At 47.9% G+C, this 22,279-nt stretch overlaps 2 protein-coding genes across 2 annotated transcripts; both read right to left on the bottom strand.

Annotated features, from left to right (window-relative positions):
- Nucleotides 1-12,986: 12,986 nt before the first annotated feature.
- LOC123439775 (protein PHYTOCHROME KINASE SUBSTRATE 4) lies at nucleotides 12,987-14,879 on the bottom strand. The gene has a single exon (XM_045116453.1). It carries the CDS (start codon nucleotides 14,715-14,717, stop codon nucleotides 13,251-13,253), a length of 1,467 nt encoding a protein of 488 aa, XP_044972388.1. The 5' UTR covers nucleotides 14,718-14,879; the 3' UTR covers nucleotides 12,987-13,250.
- Nucleotides 14,880-15,820: 941 nt separating this feature from the next.
- LOC123443457 lies at nucleotides 15,821-20,326 on the bottom strand. The gene is made up of 6 exons (XM_045119831.1): nucleotides 20,130-20,326; nucleotides 19,716-19,766; nucleotides 19,529-19,580; nucleotides 18,873-18,931; nucleotides 16,441-16,486; nucleotides 15,821-16,242 (listed from the first exon to the last, which is right to left on the bottom strand). Exons 1-6 carry the CDS (start codon nucleotides 20,199-20,201, stop codon nucleotides 16,115-16,117), a joined length of 408 nt encoding a protein of 135 aa, XP_044975766.1. The 5' UTR covers nucleotides 20,202-20,326; the 3' UTR covers nucleotides 15,821-16,114.
- Nucleotides 20,327-22,279: the final 1,953 nt, after the last annotated feature.

Here is a 22,279-nt window from a genome sequence, read left to right as displayed (position 1 = left end):
GTGGAACCCTAGCTAACTATAGGTGAAGAGAAAGAGAAGAAGAAGTAAAATAAGGAGGAGGAGGAGGAAGAGGAGAAGAAGAAGAAAAAGGAGGAGAAGGAGGAGGAGGAGAAGGAGAAGGAAGAGGAGAAGGAGAAGAAGGAGAAGAAGGAGAAGAAGAAGGAGAAGAAGAAGGAGAAGGAGCGGGAGCTCCTTCTCCTTCTCCTTCTCCTTCTTCTCCTTCTTCTTCTTATCCTTTTGTCCCCTTCTTCTTCTCCTCCTCCCTCTCCTCCTTCTTCTTTTCCTTTTTCCTCTTCCTTGCTTTCATTTTCCTGTTTTTCTATTCTTGTCCCCTTCTTCGGGCTAAATTGGCTAAGAATGCCTTTTTGGAGCTAATTATGTCATTTCGAGGATAATTAGCTAAGTATAGGTCATTTTTTATTAAATAGGCCATTTTGGAGCTAACTAAGCTAATTATGTCATTTAGGTGGAACCCTAGCTAACTATAGGAGAAGAGAAAGAGAAGAAGAAGTAAAATAAGGAGGAGGAGGAGGAAGAGGAGAAGAAGAAGAAAAAGGAGGAGAAGGAGGAGGAGGAGAAGGAGAAGGAAGAGGAGAAGGAGAAGAAGGAGAAGAAGGAGAAGAAGAAGGAGAAGAAGAAGGAGAAGGAGCGGGAGCTCCTTCTCCTTCTTCTTCTCCTTCTTCTTCTCCTTCTTCTCCTTCTTCTTATCCTTTTGTCCCCTTCTTCTTCTCCTCCTCCCTCTCCTCCTTTTTCCTCTTCCTTGCTTTCATTTTCCTCTTTTTCTATTCTTGTCCCCTTCTTCGGGCTAAATTGGCTAAGAATGCCTTTTTGGAGCTAATTATGTCATTTCGAGGATAATTAGCTAAGTATAGGTCATTTTTTATTAAATAGGTCATTTAGGAGCTAACTAAGCTAATTATGTCATTTAGGTGGAACCCTAGCTAACTATAGGAGAAGAGAAAGAGAAGAAGAAGTAAAAGGAGGAGGAGGAGGAAGAGGAGAAGAATAAGAAAAAGGAGGAGGAGGAGGAGGAGGAGAAGGAGAAGGAAGAGGAGAAGGAGAAGAAGGAGAAGAAGGAGAAGAAGAAGGAGAAGGAGCGGGAGCTCCTTCTCCTTCTCCTTCTCCTTCTTCTCCTTCTTCTTCTTATCCTTTTGTCCCCTTCTTCTTCTCCTCCTCCCTCTCCTCCTTCTTCTTCTCCTTTTTCCTCTTCCTTGCTTTCATTTTCCTCTTTTTCTATTCTTGTCCCCTTCTTCGGGCTAAATTGGCTAAGAATGCCTTTTTGGAGCTAATTATGTCATTTCGAGGATAATTAGCTAAGTATAGGTCATTTTTTATTAAATAGGCCATTTTGGAGCTAACTAAGCTAATTATGTCATTTAGGTGGAACCCTAGCTAACTATAGGAGAAGAGAAAGAGAAGAAGAAGTAAAATAAGGAGGAGGAGGAGGAAGAGGAGAAGAAGAAGAAAAAGGAGGAGAAGGAGGAGGAGGAGAAGGAGAAGGAAGAGGAGAAGGAGAAGAAAGAGAAGAAGCAGAAGAAGAAGAAGAAGAAGAAGGAGAAGGAGCTCTCCTTCTCCTTCTTCTTCTCCTTCTTCTTCTCCTTCTTCTCCTTCTTCTTATCCTTTTGTCCCCTTCTTCTTCTCCTCCTCCCTCTCCTCCTTCTTCTTCTCCTTTTTCCTCTTCCTTGCTTTCATTTTCCTCTTTTTCTATTCTTGTCCCCTTCTTCGGGCTAAATTGGCTAAGAATGCCTTTTTGGAGCTAATTAATTATGTCATTTCGAGGATAATTAGCTAAGTATAGGTCATTTTTTATTAAATAGGCCATTTAGGAGCTAACTAAGCTAATTATGTCATTTAGGTGGAACCCTAGCTAACTATAGGAGAAGAGAAAGAGAAGAAGAAGTAAAAGAAGGAGGAGGAGGAGGAAGAGGAGAAGAAGAAGAAAAAGGAGGAGGAGGAGGAGGAGGAGAAGGAGAAGGAAGAGGAGAAGGATAAGAAGGAGAAGAAGGAGAAGAAGAAGGAGAAGAAGAAGGAGAAGGAGCGGGAGCTCCTTGTCCTTCTCCTTCTCCTTCTTCTCCTTCTTCTTCTTATCCTTTTGTCCCCTTCTTCTTCTCCTCCTCCCTCTCCTCCTTCTTCTTCTCCTTTTTCCTCTTCCTTGCTTTCATTTTCCTCTTTTTCTATTCTTGTCCCCTTCTTCGGGCTAAATTGGCTAAGAATGCCTTTTTGGAGCTAATTATGTCATTTCGAGGATAATTAGCTAAGTATAGGTCATTTTTTATTAAATAGGCCATTTAGGAGCTAACTAAGCTAATTATGTCATTTAGGTGGAACCCTAGCTAACTATAGGATAAGAGAAAGAGAAGAAGAAGTAAAAGAAGGAGGAGGAGAAGGAAGAGGAGAAGAAGAAGAAAAAGGAGGAGGAGGAGAAGGAGAAGGAAGAGGAGAAAAAGAGGAAGTCCCCTTCTTCTCCTTCTTCTTCTTATCCTTTTGTCCCCTTCTTCTTCTCCTCCTCCCTCTCCTCCTTCTTCTTGGAGCTAACTAAGCTAATTATGTCATTAGATGGAAGTCTAGCTATTTTGCAGCTAACTAAGCTAATTATGTCATTAGATGGAAGTCTAGCTATTTTTTATTAAAACACTAGAAATAACATACCTAAGTTAGGGTGAAGCACGGTGGCTCTGGCTTGTTTCACCTGGAGAAGGCCGCCCTGGAGAAGGCTCGACTGTAGAAGGGTCGTGCGATGCGTTTCGGGACATATTCTGCACCAAACATCGTTTGCAATGTGTAGTTAGCATGAGGACACTCTTAAGATCACTCCACTAAAATGAAACTCACCGTCCCCGCCACGTTAATGACTGGCATCGGCGGAGGGACTTGGCCGTTCTTCTCGCACATAGACTGTACATTTGGTTTCGACAAGTCAAACTTTTTATTTATTAATGAAACGGACATTCAAATGCAAGATTTGAAATAACATGAAGAAGAAACTTACCACGAAGAGCTCGTATATGGCCCTGGTAGACGCTTCATTCCGTGCCCTCTCCGCCTCCACCAATGCAGTCGTCCTCTCCTCCAGCTCCCTAATTTCCTTATCCTTCTCCGCCATAGCCGCCTGCATTGCCGCTCTCTCTTTCTGAATAGCAGCCTGCAACACAACTCATTGTTAGCAATGTAATCATATTGGTTCCAACGTACAACATAATGCGGAAAGATAGTTGAGTCCATTAAACTAACCTCGATGGCGAGCTCGACTGGCCGTGGACGACGTGTTATCTCCGGACAAGAGCTCGTTTGGCGTGCCTTTATCTGCCGGAGAGTGCTAGGACAACGTATAAGGCCGTCTCCAATGGCGAGCGAGCCATGGGGCCTCCCGTTGCCAGCTATCATCACCAGCTCTGGATCAATAGGCCCCTCGCTCGGGTTAAAGTCCTCCCCTTTCCTCGCCTTCCCGTGATCTCTGTACTTCACGAGCTTGTCGTGGGAGGAGATGTTGGTGAAGTTTTCTGGATGCTCGAGGTCAGACTGAGAGAATGCCTTGACCTTCTTGTACGAGGCAGTATGGGCCATCGCATACAGGTCGTACATCTGTGGCGCCTCCGTCTTATTGTGACGCGCCTAAAAGAGAGAGAGCAGAAAATTGTATTGGTAAAGGGCTCAAGATAGCATTAAGAATGAATTGCATGAGGCATGAAGCAAACCACATACCCAGTTCTCGCCAAATTGGATTAAGTTGACGCTCCCTTGATGGTGTGGCACGCCAACCATTTTGCCACGCCTCTCCTTGGCGTTGTTGTGGCTGGTCTCCCACGTTTCGGAGCACCACTGGTCCACCAAGGCCTCCCAACAATCCATCTTATCCACACACCATCTCGGGGGCACCTAAGTTAATAAAGAGAAAATTGAGTGCGTAAGAACCAAATCAAGGAAACTAACTACAAAGCCTTAATAATATGTAATTACCTTCATGTAATGCTCCTTCTCCATCTTAGCATCACGGCACTTCGCCTTATCAATCCTAATACGCCGCGTGGCATAGTAGTCTCGAACAGCCTGCACCCGAGCCTCGTGCCAAAAGTTTTGAAGTAGGCGGCGACATTCGGTTTCGATAACCTTTGCCGCGTCGTCCTCGTATCCCTCCTCACACCTGTAGAAGGTCTGCAAACGAGACAACACCGATTAGTACAATAAATAGCTATGGTTAATTTATAATTGTGTGAAAGAGAAATTACCCAAAACTTTCGGATCACCATGTCCGCCCTCGTGTCACACAAAACACCGTCGATCTCCACCTCCGGCGGGGCCGGGGCACCCAAGTAGTGCTCCCAGGTCATCCCTACCTCTCGCTCCCGACCGGGCAACGTAACAAACCCTGGGAAGTTTTGACGGCAAAGAACACCGAGGACACTGTTGGGCTTGCGGACACCCTTGGCAACAATCCAACCCCTACAGTATGACAAATTGAAGCCAAAACATTAGATATTTGAGAAAACGCGAAGGCAAAAGGTTAAATAAGAGTAAATTAACTTACTTGTCCCCATTTGGCCTAATCGACCACCTCTGGTCGGGGGTCGCTGGCACGAGCGGGAGCCCCGAACTACCACGCTGGTAGACGGTATCCCACTGGGTATCCCCCTCACCCAGCTCCTCGTTGCTACCAGCATGGCCAGTTGGCTCAGGCCAGGTATCCCACTGGGTCTCTTGGGACGTACCCTCATCCCTGCTGTGCTCCGCAGTCGTGTGGAAGGAAGCCTCTGGGACACGAGTCTCGTGGGTCAAAGGCTCGTCGACCTGAGGCTCGTCGACCCGAGGCTCGTGAACCGGAGACCGTGTAGCCTCCACCTCAGACGAATCCACCCTAGAAGTCCTCCTGTGCTCAGGTGAATCAGCTTGGGGTGGTGGCGGAGACCGTGTAGCCCTACCTCTCCCGCGGCCACGTGTACCTTTAGTACAACATAAATACCAACATGAGTAATAAAATACCAATATGCATACAACATGAGTACAACATAAATACCAACATGAATACAACGTGTACCTTTAGTGCCTCTCGGCTTCGCGGGTGGTCGACCTCCTCTCACGGGGGCCGCTCCTTGCATAGTAGAGAGCAACACTCTCCGAAGAGGTGAGGCAGGAATGGAAGTACCCATCCCATCACCCGCCGACGAAAAAGCAGTCGCGGCATGCTTTCGACCCTTTCCCACCATCTTTCAACACCTGTCATGACAAAGAGTAAATGAAATTAGTACAACATAAATACCAACATGACTAATAAAAATTGAATACCTAACATGAACTCAAAATTTATATATAGTATAATAGTTGAATACCTGACATGAACTAATAACAATCGTCCTCGTCTATATATGCTTCGGGGTCAATAAATGCATCATGATCATCACTATCATCAATAAATGCATCATCATCATCACTATCTAGAAGAACATGTGGAAGGCCACCATTATGTAATCGGTCAATAAGTGACAGGTCATCCGCAACAGTAACCTCTTCTTCTTCCAGCTCTTCCTGTTCGGGCTCAGGGGTTAAGACGGATTCACTGTCGCTGTCTACTTCAATGTTCTGGGGTGAAGTAGAGCGGTTCTTGAAACGTTTCTTGGACATACGTGTTTCTTGGAAGAATTCTCCTTCATATGTGTCTGGGTTAATGTGAGGTTTGTAATCCTCTTCATTGAGGGTAGGTGGTCTAAAATGTGGTGGCACTTCATAAACGACATCCCAACCTTTGAGATTTGGATCAGTTTGGCAGGCCCACGGTAGATAGAAAACTTGTGTCGCCTGTTGAGCCGTAATATAGACATCGGGAACATCTAAGTGGGTGTTTTGGTTGATTTCGACTAGTCCTATATGTTCATGAGTCCTTCTAGTCTCCCTCGGCTCAAACCAATAACATTTGAATACTACGACGGTCGGTGGGTTTTCACAATAGAATAGAAGTTCATAAATTGCTTCAACCCTTCCATAATACTCGATGTCTCCTTCGCCGATAGCAGAGACAGAACAATTTGTAGTCTTTAGGTCGGGCATAGATAGCTCTTTGCCAAAGGTACGAAAGTGATACCCGTTGATGTTGTATTTGTCAAATGAACGGACCTTATAGTCAAAACCATTAGCGACTTGTCTCAACTCGGCGTCCATAGACTCTGCATCAGCCTACAAGTTTAATACGAAAGAATGGATGCATTAGCCGCAAATTAGACCAATAAGTCAAATGGGCCCTTAATGGTAATTAATTACCCTTTGTTTGAACCAAGAGATGAAACCAGGATAGTCGCCTCCATGCTTTGCGAGAAGCTCATACTCTTCGACGGAATCCTTTTCGATGACCGCTCCATCCGAGAATTCGGCGACGTATCGACTATATCAAATATCCGGGAATAAGAGTGGTTCAAAGCAATTAGAAGTTGCGGAACAATAAATTACCGAGAACTTACTCGATGTACGGCCGCACTTCTGTTAGGTTGGTGAAGATATACAATGAAATGGTCCGCCATTCTTCGACATCCAACGATTTCCCTTTCGAAGCACCGGATGGTGCGAGCTTACCTTTGAATAGGCTGAGGTTGGATCGAACTTTTTCTCGATCGCCATCATTGTACCGAGGCTTCGGGTTATGCAAATGATAATTTTTGGCTTCGTAGTGTGCTGTCACGAAGTTTGCCGCCTCCTCAGTAATGAATGCCTCGTCCATCGATGCTTCAATTCTACGTTTATTTTTACACTTAGCTCGAAGCGTCTTCTGCATCCTCTCAGTTGAGTAGCACCATCGATTTTGAACGGGCCCCCCCATTCTTGCCTCGGTCGGGAGATGCAAAATCAAATGTTGCATTGGATTAAAGAAGCCCGGTGGAAAGATCTTTTCTAATTTGCAGACCAACTCCGGCGCCAACTCTTCCATTTCATCTAGCACGCCAGGCGATAGTTCTTTCGCACAAAGAGAACGGAAGAAATAGCTCAGCTCTGCCAGTACTAGCCATTCATCCTCAGGGATAAAGCCACGCAACATCACCGGCATTACCCGCTCAATCCATATGTGCCAATCATGACTCTTGAGCCCAAATATTTTCAATTTCTCAAGACTCGCTCCCCTCTTTAGATTCGCAGCATACCCATCGGGGAACATCAACCGCATTTTCACCCACAATAGCATTTCCCTCATAGCTGGCCTTTCAAGATTGAACCATGCCTTTGGCTTCGCTATGCTTTCCTTTCCTTTCCGTTGTCGCAAGTTTTGCAACGGTCTATCACATAGAGCCTCCAGGTCGATTCTAGCCTTAGGATTATCTTTTGACTTCCCCTCTATGCCGAACAATGTACCAAAAATGGCCTCCGCAATATTCTTTTCAGTGTGCATCACGTCAATGTTGTGTGGGCAAAGGAGGTCTTTGAAGTAAGGGAGATCCCATAAGCATGACTTGTGAGTCCAGGCGTGTTCCGTATTATACCCTTTGAAGTATCCTGGACGCAAAGGATCGGGCTCGAAAGCGTTTAACTGATCAAGGGTCTGTTGGCCTGTCAACGCAGCTGGTGCAGTGTTTTTGACAACTCTACCTTTGATGAAATTCTTCTTGTCTTTTCTGAACTTATGGTCAGGATCCAGGAATTGTCTATGCATGTCGAAGCAAGAATACTTGCGACCAGCCTGCAGCCAACGGAACTGAAGAGCTGCCTTGCATGTGGTGCACGGGAACCTTCCATGCACACACCAGCCAGCGAATAGCGCAAACGCCGGATAATCATGCGTCGAGTACATGTACCACACATGCATTTTGAAATTTGTTTTGGTAGCCGCGTCGTAGGTCTTGATCCCATTATCCCAGGCTTCTTGCAACTCATCCTTAAGCGGCTGCATGTACACATTCATATTCTTCCCCGGATAGTTGGGCCCTGGAATTATCAACGTCAGGAAAATGTTCTTTCTTTTCATAATCTCTCCGGGTGGCAAATTTAGTGGAATGACAAATACAGGCCAACAACTGTATTGTGCTGCCGTCATACCATACACATTGAACCCATCCGTGCTGATGGCAACTCTAGGTTGCCTTGGATCTTCCGATTTATCCTTATGTAATGCATCGAAGTGCCTCCACGCAAAACCATCTGAAGTGTGTACCAGCATCTTGTTCCCATCCGCATCTAGTTCGGTTCTTTTGCCCAATTTGTGCCATGTCATCTGTCTGGCCGTCTCTTCGACCATGAAAAGACGTTGAAGTCTTGGTACGATTGGCAGATATCGAAGAACACTAATGGGGATTTTGGTCTGATTCTTCTCACCCATGCCGTTGTCTACCACAATATACCTGGAAGAATTGCAAATGGGGCAATAGTTCAAGGCCGCATACTCAAGCCTAAATAAGGCACATCCATTCTCACAGGCATGTATCTTCTCATAGGGCATCTTTAGTACACGGAGGATTTTCTCTGACTGGTACAGGTTTGCAGGCAGTACATGGCCTTTGGGTAGAAAGCGTCCAAATATCGTCATCATCGAGTCGTAGCATTCTCTGCCTAGGTTGAATTGAGCCTTCAGAGCCATTACTTGCGCGATGGCATCCAGCTGACAAAGCTCAGTCTGCTCGTGGAGAGGACGTTTTGAAGACTCCAGCATTTCATAGAAGGCCTTTGCAGATTCCTCCATCTCATCGTCCGAATCCCGAGCATCATCAAAGTCTTGCACCATGTCTTCAATCCCGGTACCATGCTCGTCGGTGCGACGACGAATCACCTCAGCTCTGGCACGTTGGTCAGACTCACCATGAAAAGTCCACACCGTATAATTAGGCGTAAAACCCCACTTCTGCAAGTGTTTACCCATTTCAAACTCTGTCTGCTTTTTCCAGTTGTCGCAGTTGGGACAGGGGCACCATGTTTTTTGCTGGCCATTTGCAAATGCGGCTCTCACAAACCCCCTGGTTTTTGTTAACCATTCATGGGTCATGTCTTTCTGACTAGGGTGACCAGTGTACATCCAAGCACGATCACTCATGTTGCCTAGCTACCTATGGGGGCACAAGAAATAAATACATAATTCATCATCTATATTCATACGCTAATCAAGTTTGTCAGTTTTATTACGTCCATGCAACCTACACGCTAATAGGTAAAGATAGGTCCTAATCCCACCCGAGTATGTGTAGACTGGGTTCGTTTTCCCATGCTCTGCTCCAGATGCGACGCACAATTTCGGCAGCACCTCCCCGTTGTTCTCCTGATACACGTCTCGGCAATAAGCAGAGAGGATGTGTACCCGGAGAACAACAGGGGAGGCACTGACGAAATTCCGCATCGGATCCGGAGCACAGCATACGGGAAAACAAACCCAATCTACACATACTCGGGCTGTCCATGGATAATGTTGGACAATTCGAAAGGATGGCGGTTATAAATATGCAAAGAAATGCATATTTATAGATGTCGCCCTTTCGAACGGGAGACGCATACTGGTCACGCATACTCATGATTGAAGAAACCTATAGCTAGCAAGTTTCATCGGCACGAAGACCGGGACAGAGCAAATTAAGGGGGTAGGAGGAGAAGTCATTTGTGCTCACCAACAAACGTCCAACGCACGTGGAGGTCGTCGAACAACTGCACATTGAAATTCACCCGATCAACACAAATACGATGTTTTTATAATTAACATGATCGGAAAATATGTGACCTAACTCATAATTTTCAAAACTATGACCCCGTGGGCCTCTGGAAGGCCGAAAAGCACCTTCTCGTTCAAAAGAAGGCAGAAGAGGTGTCGGGGGTCGGGGCTTAGTGGCGTCGGGAGTCAGTGCCGTCGAGGGTCGGTGGCATCGGTGGTCGGGGGGTTAGTGGCGTCGGTTGTGGGGGGTCAGTGGCGTCGGGGGTCCAGGGTTAGTGGCGTCGGGGGTCCAGGGTCAGTGACGTCGGGTGTCAGTGGCGTCGGGGGTCGGGGGTTGGTGGCGTCGAGCGTCGGGGGTCGGGAGTCGTGGGCCGAGGGGCTGGGTCGGGGCAGTGGCGTCGGGGGTCGAGGGTTAGTGGCGTCGGGGGTCAGTGGCGTCGGGGGTCGGGGGTCGGGGGTCAGTGGCGTCGGAGGTCGATGGTCGGGGGTCAGTGGCGTCGGGCGTCAGGGGTCGGGGGTCGAGGGTCAGTTTCGGGGTGCCGGGGTTCCCTTTTCCTCTTCTTTCTTCTTCTCCTCTCTCCTCTTTTTCTTCTTCTTCTTCTTCTTCTTCTTCTTCTTCTTCTTCTTCTTCTTCTTCTTCTTTTTTCTCCTCCTACTCCCCCTCCTCTTTTTCTCCTTCTATTCTTTTTCTTCTTCTTCTTCTTCTTCTTCTTCTTCTTCTTCTTCTTCTTCTTCTTCTTTCTCCTCCTCTTTCTCCTCCTCCTCCTCTCCTCTTCTTCTTCTTCTTCTTCTTCTTCTTCTTCTTCTTCTTCTTCTTCTTCTTTTTTCTCCTCCTCCTCCTCCTCCTCTTCTTCTTCTTCTTCTTCTTCTTCTTCTCCTGCTTTTTTTCCTTCTGCTTTTTTTCTTCTAACCTAACTAACTAACCTAATTAGCCTAATAATCTAACCAAATAAACTAACTAAATTACCCTATATATAATAAAAAAACTAACCTAATAAACTAACTAAAGTAATTAACTTTTTTAAAAAGAAAAACAAAAAAAACTCACCGGCAGGGGGCGGCGGCAGGGGGCGCCGGCGGCACGGGGGCGCGCGGCTGGGGGCTCGCCGCAGGGGGCGTCGGCGGCCGGGGGCGGCGGCAGGGGGCGGCGGCGGCAGGGGGCGGCGCGCGGCAGGGGGCGGCGGCAGGGGGCGGCGGCGGCAGGGGGCGGCGCGCGGCAGGGGGCGGCGCGCGGCAGGGGGCGGCGCACGGCAGGGGGCGGCGGCGGCAGGGGGCAGGGGGTGGGTCGCCGCGGGAAGGGGGTCGCCGGGGGGGTGGGCTCGCCGGGGGGGTAGGCTCGCCGCGGGGAGGGGATCTCGCCGGCAGGGGTGAGAGCGGTCGGGGTGAGAGAGAGAGAGAGAGACAGTGAGCGAGGTGGGGGGTAACGGCCGTTATAGGGAGGCCCCTTTGCCGTCCGCCCCCCGACGGCAAAGGGACGTAAGGCAGACGGCAAAGGGCCGTACGGCTGACGGCAAAGGCCCGCGGACGGGAAAGGCCCCGGATTTCGGACACGGCAGGCATGGGGCCCACGCGTCCCCTTTGCCGTCTGCCCTGGGGCTCTTTGCCGTCTGCTGGCAGACGGCAAAGGACCCACACATGGCAAATAGTATTTTTGCCATGTGTCAGTTCTTTGTCGTCTGTATTGTGTCAACTGATGGCAAAGAGGTTCTTTGCCGTCAGCCAGCAGACGGTAAAGAACTGGCTGACGGCAAATTTCTGGATTCCAGTAGTGTGTGTAGCAGGGCACAGGAAGTTCTTCCTGTGGTGCCTAAACCAATTGAAGTGGAAGTTGATGATACTGGTCATGAAGCTTTGGATCAAGTTACTACAAACCTCGTAGGTCGACAAGGTCACGTATTGCTCCAGAGTGGTATGGTAACCCAAGATTTTAGTCCATCACATTGCACTGCAATAGAAAACTTTCAGTCTTCCTGTGCTTTGCTATGCTTGCTCGGTTGCTCTGTTCTGAACATTCTAACTTTTTGAACACTTGCACGTAGATTGTGAACTTTGAACTCTTCTTTTGCTAACATTCTTTCTCATTTCAATATTTTTTTATACTCACATGCAAACTATTTGAGAAGCACTCTTTCCATGAACTAACTGATTCTCCTTCTCTTGACAATACTTCAACTGGAGTACATAGAAGACAAGGTACAAAAATACATTCACGATGATGATGACACCCTTCCACTCAAGCTCAAAAACGACACTGTGAGTTGTGACAGTCGCTTGATGCGTCGAATTGACAAGAGGGCACCATCATGATGCACGGGTCATGGTTTCGTCACCGCGTCAACATCAAGGAGGGCTACATTTATGCCTTACATTTCAAGTGCAAGGAACGGCGTCACCTCTCCCTTACCATCCACCGCCAACGTCGTTAGTAGCACCTGTTGTCTATATATATGATTTATCTATTGTCCTTAACTAATCTCTAAGACTTGATAATTATGTGTTCTGATGGTTCGATGAACTTTGCTTCTCGTTTGGAGATCGCGTGCCTTTTGGAGCATATTAGGCCTCGAATTCAATTATGTGATGTGTTCTATTATCCATCTTGTAAGCATGTGACCTATCTTGTACTCCCTCTGTCTCGTAATAGAAGAATGTTTTTTAAGCTAAAACAGGGGCTTTAGTTTGAAACACGTTTTTATATTATGAAATGAACGAAGTAATATACATCTATTACCTTGCTATATTTGACAATTGAATATTCTTCTGCTAAGCTTGTGTTAACTTTATCTATAGTTTAACAATTAAGGTATTGTGTTATGCATATGCATGTACACACTACCCCAACAAGACAAATGCGCAAAGGACCGCTTATGAGGCGCGCGTCCCTACCACTAGTGGTACCTTGAAAGCAAAAGTTTTTTTTTGAATGGAGCGTATATGACAAATGCACAAAGGACTTATGAACCAAACAGGGTCATAGCCTCTCACGCATGCCAGTTAAAGAATGTGACTCCGCACTGTTTCATCAACCATCTCTGCGAGGACACAAGGCGCAAGTTGGTTAGTTGGTCCATCTCCTACCTGCTAGCGCCGCAATACAGGCCAAAAGGGGTTCATCCGCCGTCGTCCCGTCGCACTCGCACAACGCCGCGCGCATCATTTCCAGTCATGCACGCACATGACATAATGCATGCCTAGCGTGTCTGATGTAACTGGACGTGGGCATGGGAGGCCCGAATGTTCGTTGCATCACTTTAGCAGCAGCAGCATCAGGCTGGCTCTACATCAAGCAAACTCGCCTTCCACACTCGACATTTCAACATGATCGACCAACTCAGCCGAGCACCACGCTAGCTGGTTCGTTCGTTTTAAGCTGCTCCTAGTATAGTAGTAGTTGTTGGACCTTATCATATCAATCAATCGTGCGATCTGTCGACAATCCGAAAGTGATCGCTCACATAGCACATACGACTAAAGATCGATACATCAGATTTGCGGCAGCACGTTTTACTTCACAATAGTGTATAATGATATCATTGCTCATATATACTCTAACTAATTACAGATTTACAGTAGCTGACGACGTCATAGTCATGCACGCACGCGTCATGGAACAAACAAGAGAATTCTGTAGTAGCAGTGGCATCGATCACGTCCGCACCGGCATGTGGACGCGGCGGTTGTGGTACCGCGCGACGCCGCCGCTTTCCAGCCCCATCGCCGTCTTGTTGGCCGGGACCGCCGGCGGGCGGGCCACACGGACCGGGGTCGGCCCGACGCTCACGGCCTTCTCGCACCGGCAGCTGTCCAAGAACCCGCCGCCGCCTTTCTTGCGGCCGGCGCTTCGGGACATGGCGGCGGTGAAGCCATCGTGGCCGGCGGCGGACCCCGGTGGGACGAAGCGGAACTCGTCGACGCCGCAAGCGGACGCCGCGCTGGAGAAGTTGGCCACGCTGCCCGCGTCGTAGGCCACGCCCTCGGCCGTGGCCACGCTCCACACCACGCTCGCCTCGCTCGGCGCGTACATGCACTCGCTCAGCGCCGGCTCGGCGTTGGCGGCGGCGGCGTACGCCAGGTCGTCGTCCCCCGAGTTGCGCCGGCTGCTGCGCCCGCGGTACGTGGTCGGGTACGATGATGACGCCGCGAAGCTCTCCAGGTCGAAGAGGTCCGAGCTCGCGTCACTCATCGCGTCGTCGTCCATGGCCGATGCGACCGCCGGCGCGCGCAGAAAGCCGGCCGTGGCAAGGGGCGGCGGCGGGTCCACGAGCACCACCGAGTCCTCGTCGATGGGACGGAACACCTCCAGCGACTCGCGCGGCGGCTCGTCAACGACGGTGACCCTCGCCGTCGCCGGGCTGATCACCGGGAACGTGAAACCGCCGGAGCTCACGACGCGGCGGTCAACGTCGGGAGGGAAAGCGGGGAATGAAGCGCTGGTGCCATGATCTGGAGCCGGAGCGAGGATGCCGTTGGCGCGAAGCGGGAACGCGCAGCTCCCTGTCGTAAAAATCTTCATCACGCCAGGCTCGTCGTTGGGAGGCAGCCCGTTGGCCTTATAGACGGCGGTTTCCTCCCTGGGGCTGGGGTCGAACCTCGCGTGGACCCTCGGGGTGGTGGGCTCGGAGGCGACGTCGACGGTGACGGCCTTCCTGCCGGCGCAGGGGCAGTCCCGGCTGAAGATCCCCCAGCGCTGCCCAAAGCCGCCGGTGCCAGGCTTCCTTCCGCCGCGGTGGTAGTGGTACCGGTCGTCCCTCGTATCCAGGGCGGCGACGCCGTTGGCGCCGCTGCCATGGCCCTTGTCGCGCTGCCTGGCCGCCGCCAAGGACGACTGGTTGCTGATTAGCAGCCCGGAGCGGCTGTTCCAGCTGGCCTCCGACGAGGCAGCGGTGCGGCCGCTCTGGCTTGCCGCCGCATCCACGGCCAGCTGGCGCGGAGGGTCGTCCTCGTCCGCATGGACCGCGGCGGCGTTGAAGTAGCGCTCGGCCGTGAAGATGTCGAGCTCCCGCTCGGCGCCGCCCGAGCGCCGGGCCACAGCCGCGGGGTGCGGGTGGTGCTGGGTGGCGCCGGGGACGGGGAGGAAGACCGGGCGCGCCGGCGCCACTCTGTAGCGGTCCATGTATGTGGGAGGAGAGATAAGACGCCACGCTTGGGTCACTCGTTGAGTGCGCGCGAGAGAGTTGGCGGAGAGGGGATGGTCGAGCGCAAGAATTTGTAGGAGCGGGAGCGCGGGCAGAGCCAAGCGCGAGACAGGCTGGGCTAGACAGGGACGGCATCCGCTACGGGCGGGGAGGTGTAAGCGTCCGTGTCACGTTTAAAAATGTGCGTGGCATACGAGCCGGGAGGAGAGCTGCTGTGCGCCAGCGGCCAACCGCAGCTCGGGGACAAGGGGTGGGCACCAAGAGTGTGCCGGGCCGAGCGGTACATACAGCAGTGTTTTCTTTTTCGCGCCATCCTCTCGTCATCCTGCCTCTCTCATCGCCCAGTTCTCCTACAAATTCTCCGGGAGCATGCAGGACACTTCTTCACGCATGCTTCCAAGTTGAAATAACACCAACAGACCCCGAAACTGATTCCAATCGAGCTCCGGTTAGTTCATGGCAGGCATTGGTGGGTAGCCAGATGCATTGCACGTCGCAAGTGCACTGCATCATCATCGACAGGCGGAGTGCGTTTCCGATTCCTCACGAATGATGAGTTCCATGGCATCCAAAACCAAGCGCGACGATCCAATGAACGACACTCCTACAAGATACAGATACGTAGCTGCATGCAGTGTACGAACCGGGGAACGGCCAGGATCTACTACGTGGCGTCCAAACAAGCCACTACCACCGAATCGGCGACAGAATCAGCGGTGACAATATACCATCCACTGTTCTCGAGAAAAAAAAAAGACAATATACCATCCACTCTTCTCGCAAAAAAAAAAGACAATATACCATCCACTCAACTAGCAATCGCTTATGTAATTCTATCATTGGCAAACTAGGCCACGGTTTTCAAATCAAAGGAATGCAACAAGTAAAGGATTGGGATGCCATGCCCCACTCCTACGGAAATATATCCCCAAAAAAGTTCACAAACCAAAGGCCCAGTGTTTCAACCTTTAGGGCAAGCACATCTAGAACAATAGTAAATACGATACAAGCTAACAAATCACAAACAACTGCATTTACATAACTCATGCCCTATCAAATGTAATTCAAGGTTGAACAGTCATAGACCAACGCATGCTTGCATTTTGCAATAGAAAGTAACTGAACCTCAGGCTAGTTTAAGTTGCTTCACAACACCGCAATACTTATTTTAATACAAAAAAAAAAATAACACAAGACCGAGGGCATGACCTATACATAGAGATACATACCAAAAAAATAGAAGTGAAAGGAGCGCATGTCAGTCATCATCATTCTGCATGAACATCTTAACATTTACAAAAGCATCCCCTGTTATAAGGTGGCACAGATTTCTTAGATCACTACAATTCTGTGGTTGGTCTGTTGCACCAGTAAATTACAATGGCGAGGAGCCTCTGCTCTTGTGCATATCGTCGTGAGAAGCAGGGCGGGCAAAGGAGGGCGATGACATGGCAGCATGACAGGACGACGAAACCAGTTGCGCAACGGCTGGTATTGTACCAGCTGCAAATAGAATTGAAACTTTAGCTCATCAAATGCATATAACTGTTCATCAGATAACAGTCTAGCTCCATTATATCAAGGAAATAATCTACCAGCCATGATATCAAGGAAATAATAATAGAACACATTTTTAGATAGCAAAATTATAAGCATAAAATAGATATAAATATATTAAAATACAGAAGAGTGTTGCTTCACCTGCTAATCCAGCACACGCAGAAGAGAATACAACAACTGGAGGGGCCTGCAGGAGGAAAAGGGTCAGAACAAAGGACCTCGGATTGAACTAAAAACAGCATCCCCATGTAATCTTTGCACCAAATGCCCTGCATCATTTTAAAAATTCTCAAACAAAAGAATAAAAGGCGATAAATTCTCTTGGGATGCAACTGTAGCTGGCTGTACACTCAAGCAATGCTAATCTGGGAGGGAACCACTCCCAGTAATCAGGCCCGTACCGGGCAACTGTGCAGGGTGTGCGCCTGCACAGGGGCCCCAAACCAGCAGGGCTCCAAATCAGCCGGCGTAGTAGCTAACTAGGAGTATATTAGCAGGGAGTACTAGGTATGATCAAAGAAGGTAATGTGCTATGCTACTCTTCAAGCAATGAATTAACTCACCCAACTAGTATGCGTGGGAATTTGAACGAATTAATCATCCATCCTTTCCTCACACACGACACTCTCTTCCTCTTCGTCTTCCTCAAACACCAGGCATATTTTTCCTTCCTACTTAAAATATTAAATCATTAATGATCTTTCCAATCCACGTCTAATTAAACTCTAAGCGATTTTCTCAAAATAATCCATTGTGATAACAGCAAAATGTGTAACGCTCTACTCCCAATCACTCGTATATTTATTTGGTTTTATTCTTCCAAATACCAAATCTGCAAGTCTGCATATCAGTATTTCTCTCGACCTCCTTTGCTGACTGTTGTCGGCCGTGCAACCCATAAGCATCAGTAGGAGCCTTGACTGAAGTTGGAGATTTCGAGTTCTTGGTCGCCTAATGCTGGTTCATCGACATGAGCAGCCAAAGCGAGAGCAACACAAGCTGCTGGCCCGTAATCTTGCTTCCCAAATACATAAAAGGTTGCTTCATTCCTTTTTATCTATATAATTGAAGGCTGCTTCATTCCTTTTTATCTCCACATGTTCAGTTTTTAGTTCTTGATATTTGTCTCTTAGTTTTACTTCCCACAATGTGTTCTGGAACTAGCAAGTATGAGTCATGTCAGGATATGAAAATGTAGGAAAAATAAAAAATGTCAAGGGCCTATATTTGGATTTTGCTCCGGGCCACCGCCTTCTCGGGTATGGCCCTGCCAGTAATAAAATTGCTTACGTACGAATGGTATGAAACTCAGCACATGGACACAGTGAATATTCAGTGCTTTGTTTACAGACCAGACTACAGGACTGATGTGTGCTTAAAGAAATTTCAAGAAAACTAGAGCTTGATGACAAGTCAAGAAAAGAAAAAGAGAACTCCGCCTATTTTGTCTTAACATAGCCGGTTCCAACCGCGAGTAAAGGAGGAGGATTGTGATAGGCTTGACCAGACAACATCAAAACTCAGCCACTCTTGTGAAGATGAAACCCAATTGAAAATCGGGGCGTAGACCTGAAGGTTTTTGAGTTGATGAGTGGCTGGGGGGGGGGGGGGGGGGGGGGGACTCTAGACTAGTCGACGCGAGTTAAGCAGTAGGGAGCAGACCAGCAGCAGCCGGCGGCAACCAGCCAAGACCAGGCCACCAGGGGATGGGAGGAGCAAACAGAAGCAGCAGCAACCAGAGTATGAGCGGCAGGCAGCAGCAAGCCAGGGGCGGTGGTGGCAGCGGCTGCAGAAGAGGGTTGGGTCGGGGGGAGGGAACTGTTCGATCTAGGTTTACAGAGGGGGATGGGCAGGCAATATTGGCCCAGTAAGGCCCAATGAAACCCTAGCCTGCCTAGCTCAATCTTCACCGTCCATCTACTCTCTTCTATCTCTTTCTCTCACCTGCTCTCTTCCAGCCTCCAGGCATGCATCGACAGACGCAATGGCCTTGCTGCAGCTCCTGTTCCACGGCTTCTCTGCCTCGGTGCCTCCACCCCTCCCTCTCCGCCTCCCCCCTCCTTCCCTGCTCCGTTTCCTCCGCCAGGATCGTCTTCCATAATTCCATGACAGATCGATCGTGTCGCTCGACTCAAAAACCGCGACTAGTCGAGGCTAGTCGCGACTAGTCGATCGAATCGCTGGACTCATCCAATGATTCGAGTCGACAGGTTGAGTCGACCTTCATGTAACAACTCGTCGACTAGTCGATCGACTCGAAAACAGAGCCTGAAGGACTGGAATATCACCAAAGAACTAGCTATCCTCGTGCCAAAACCATGACTAGGTTTCGAGATCTTATTGGTTTCCACTCTAGCCTACCCCAACTTGTTTGGAACTGAAAGGCTTTCTTCTTGTTGTTGTTATCACTATGAATGGTTTGGGCAGTGGATGACCATTAGAGCATACAAATGTAACCATCAAGTGATACAAGAACATCTCAGAGCTGCATCACTCAAAATAAGTCATGCTAAAAAGATCATGGATATGATAATGTCAATATATGAAAAAGGAAAAATGGTCATTGTACTTACACCAACAAGAAAATGTATCCACATTGGCCCTTTTATGTAACGCCGAACAACAGGCATAGCTACATAAAAAAAAAAATCCAAAGTTAATGCTAATCTGAAGATACTATTATTATCTATATTAATTGTATAATACTAGCATAATTAAGTAGTTGGCAAAAAAAGCTAACTGATTTCATTCTAGATCCATTTGCAAAAATAAAAGCAGGCAAATCCACTTAACGTGAATAAAGTAGCCAATATCATGTGCAATAAATGGAGAAAAGAATTCCATGCATGTCAGCAAGTCCCGGGAGGTGCTTTACAAGAAAATAAATAATCATTTTTGATACAGCAACAAGCTACATGCATATCTGGATATTTTCCCGGGATTTGAAATGCTATTGAGGATCGCTATAACATAAATAACAGATATTGCAATGCCAACTAGCATCACAACTAAACAAACAAGGTGATGTGCTGCATAAGGAGTTATAGAATCTCGAACTAACTAAACTATATATAATTCAGCCAACACATGATGAAGAAAGCAAAACTATTTGTCACAACATAAGATATCAATTGTCATACAAATACACCAGCATGTGCTAAGTAACTGAAAATTTAGAAGAGCTGGATGTATCAATCAGTCATTGATCAAAAGGGTAGCCAGCATATACCATGATTAAATGCATAAAACGCGCCTGCAGTACCCCCAACAGCGGAACCAATCTGTTTCAATATGGACATATATATATATTAGTACACGAGTGGAAAGCAGAAAACAAAAGGCAATGCTTGGAAAGTTTCCAGTTTGGACTTAAAAAAACTCTTGCACTGGTGAGTAGTAAAAGCGATGGAACAAACCATTGAGAAGCTATCTCGAACCAATGGAGTCACGGTCCAGCTGCTAGTTTCCTTCATCAACCCAAAAACATTAATTAGCGCAATTGACCACACAAGTTGTCTTAGAAGGAAGCTATAACAGTATAAGCTCGCATCAGTACAAGCAGATGAAAAAACAGCTCAAAATTGCATCAGTTACATCAGTCCAATTATTTTTACAACAACGGGCGTTTGATTAGCAAACACAGACATAGCTGAACACGAACCAGCATACAAGCAATAGTCACACTATAATTCAGGAAAATTCTACAAAGAGGTGCAGACGTAGACGAAGATTCAACACTAGCAAAATCTACAAAGGGGTGGAAAACAATAGCGGCTGCAGCAGAGGCGGCCCGTCCGAGGATGTGAGGGAGGAGAAGGCGGTCACCGTACCATGTCCTTGGAGAGAGGCCCTGCGCAGTGGTGGCACCTCTTGGGTAGCTCCGGGGCGGCGTGCTCCGCCATGGCGCCCGCGAGAGATCAGAGATGGTCCGCCCGGTGGATGGATCCGCCCCGGTCCCGAGCTAGCGGGAGGAAGGGAAGCTCTGTCTGACCTGTCGCCGCAGCCGCAGGAAACAAGCCCCCCTTGGTTAAAACCCTTCGATTTTGGAGCGGCCGCGATTCGACCACCGCCTGGCCCCAGCCGTCCGATTTCTTCTTTCTTCGCCTCCAAGTCGTGATTCTTCGGCCTTAGCCGGATCGGGCCAAGGCCGGCCTGTCATGTTCATGGGCCAGGCTGATCTTGTCGTTCCTAGACAAACAGCTCTAGGCATGTTTAGCCTAAAAGAAAAAAACTCTAGGCATGTTTTCCTAAAAAAAAAAAAACTCTGGGCAGGTTTTTTTTCTTCTTCTAACAACTGAGCATTTTTTTCCTATGATATAAGGGGAAAAAAACTCCTACACACATGTTTCAACTCAAAATCGCATCGAAAATACGACACTTCACCCTAAAAAATGAAATTCAAGATTTTTGTAGCCTTGTAAAGTCATTGTGACAATGAATGCAGCCTTGCGCCTATAGTGCTACACCATCGACCAATAAGCAGTAAGGATCCTACACATCGGGACGATGACCAGCACCCAAACATCAACCACTCACGCTCTTCACTGTTAAGTACAACACTAGGTACATGTTGATGCATACATGTCATGTGATCTACTTGTTTCAGAATTTTAGTATTTTATTCTCTACAGCAACCCCTAACTTATTTCTCTTAGAGTTTCACATGGTATTGGCTCAATTATCACAAAATTTGACTTTATCCTATTACGAGGTTGCTCCAAAGGTGTTTTGTGGAGAAAATTATTTAGACACTTCTTAAAGCTGGTTTGTTTGCTTGCTTTTGGTTGCTGATTTTTGTTTAATGAGTTTGGTTGATGATCTTCTGATTTGATTCATGTGGATGAAAGAAGATTCTTTCAAACTATATTTCTGGGAAATTGTTGATGACGAGGGGCCAAGCTACGCGACATATCTAGTAAGCAAAGGATTCACAATGTGAGCAGGGTGGTGTGTTGGACAAGTGATTGAAGGAACAACAAAAGAGAAAGGTGCAAAGGAGGAGCTTGACAATGCGGTTCATCAGATCATGGACAAGCAATAATGGTTAGATAGCATTAGCGATAATGAGGAGATCGAAGAGCATGTAAAGATAATGGGCAAGATCGGTGCGCTCTATATGATGCTTGTCTCTGTATCTGCAATGTACGTACTACCCATGACACAGGTAGTCTAGACGACTCTACCAAGTGGAATAAACACCGCATTGGCCGCCAGTGTACGGGTCGGCTCACGCAGGGAACAGGCAACGGGTGATAGATGAGGTCTCCCCCAGACACGCCCTGAGCCGTGCGGCATGAATCCCTAAGTGGTTGGGTGTGTGACTTACTCGGCAATTGGTGTGTGTGCTAGATTGGGTTATCCTTTGCGCTATCACGGGCATGTTCACACACGTTGCTTTCTTGTTGCATTTTGCTAGACACTTTGGGTGTGCTGTCGGTTATTGGTTTACAACAGTGTTGGGTAGTTAGTCCTCATTATGTTCATGTGGACTTTTTGGTGCTTAGTTTGGTGTTATTGTTTTGTGAATGGTTTCGAAAAACATCATTCGAATAGCTTGCCTGGATTCTTGGTGAGGGCCAGCTCCATGACTTATTTGGTTGTTAGTGTGTGCCAGCTTGGGTCATGCTAGACACCTCTCATGCTTTGTTGCCATGGTTGTATACGGTCGTTGCTTTCCAGTTTCGGGTTCCAACCAGTTTGTTGTGTTGTATGTGGTCGGTTAGGTAGTTGTTCAGGAGGTTGGTGATGGTTCATTTTGAATCATCATTTTCTACTATAATTTATTATATTTTTATGATATATTTCATAATATTATATAACTCTATTGTCTTTTCACTCTTAAAATGCAAGTAATACAAAGAGAGGGGGTTGATGTAGATTTATGAATCAAGAACGAACGAGAGGGCATCCACCATGGGCACACATGCTCTAGGGTACGCTATGTGGCCATGCAGGGCCCACAAGGTTCCTCTTCCGACGT

This window comes from Hordeum vulgare, chromosome 3H, assembly GCF_904849725.1.
Source record: "Hordeum vulgare subsp. vulgare chromosome 3H, MorexV3_pseudomolecules_assembly, whole genome shotgun sequence".
Lineage (NCBI taxonomy): Eukaryota > Viridiplantae > Streptophyta > Magnoliopsida > Poales > Poaceae > Hordeum > Hordeum vulgare.
The sequence above is the reverse complement of the archived record's forward strand: the minus strand, read 5'-3'. Positions and strand labels throughout refer to the sequence as shown.

Coding starts and splice junctions, on each gene's coding strand:
- LOC123439775 (XM_045116453.1), bottom strand. CDS start 14,717: ATGGACCGCTACAGAGTGGCGCCGGCGCGCCCGGTCTTCCTCCCCGTC.
- LOC123443457 (XM_045119831.1), bottom strand. CDS start 20,201: ATGGCGGAGCACGCCGCCCCGGAGCTACCCAAGAGGTGCCACCACTGC. Junction 19,581..19,715: donor TTCGAGATAGCTTCTCAATG/GTTTGTTCCATC, acceptor ATATTGAAACAG/ATTGGTTCCGCTGTTGGGGG. Junction 18,932..19,528: donor GTTTTATGCATTTAATCATG/GTATATGCTGGC, acceptor TTTTTTATGTAG/CTATGCCTGTTGTTCGGCGT.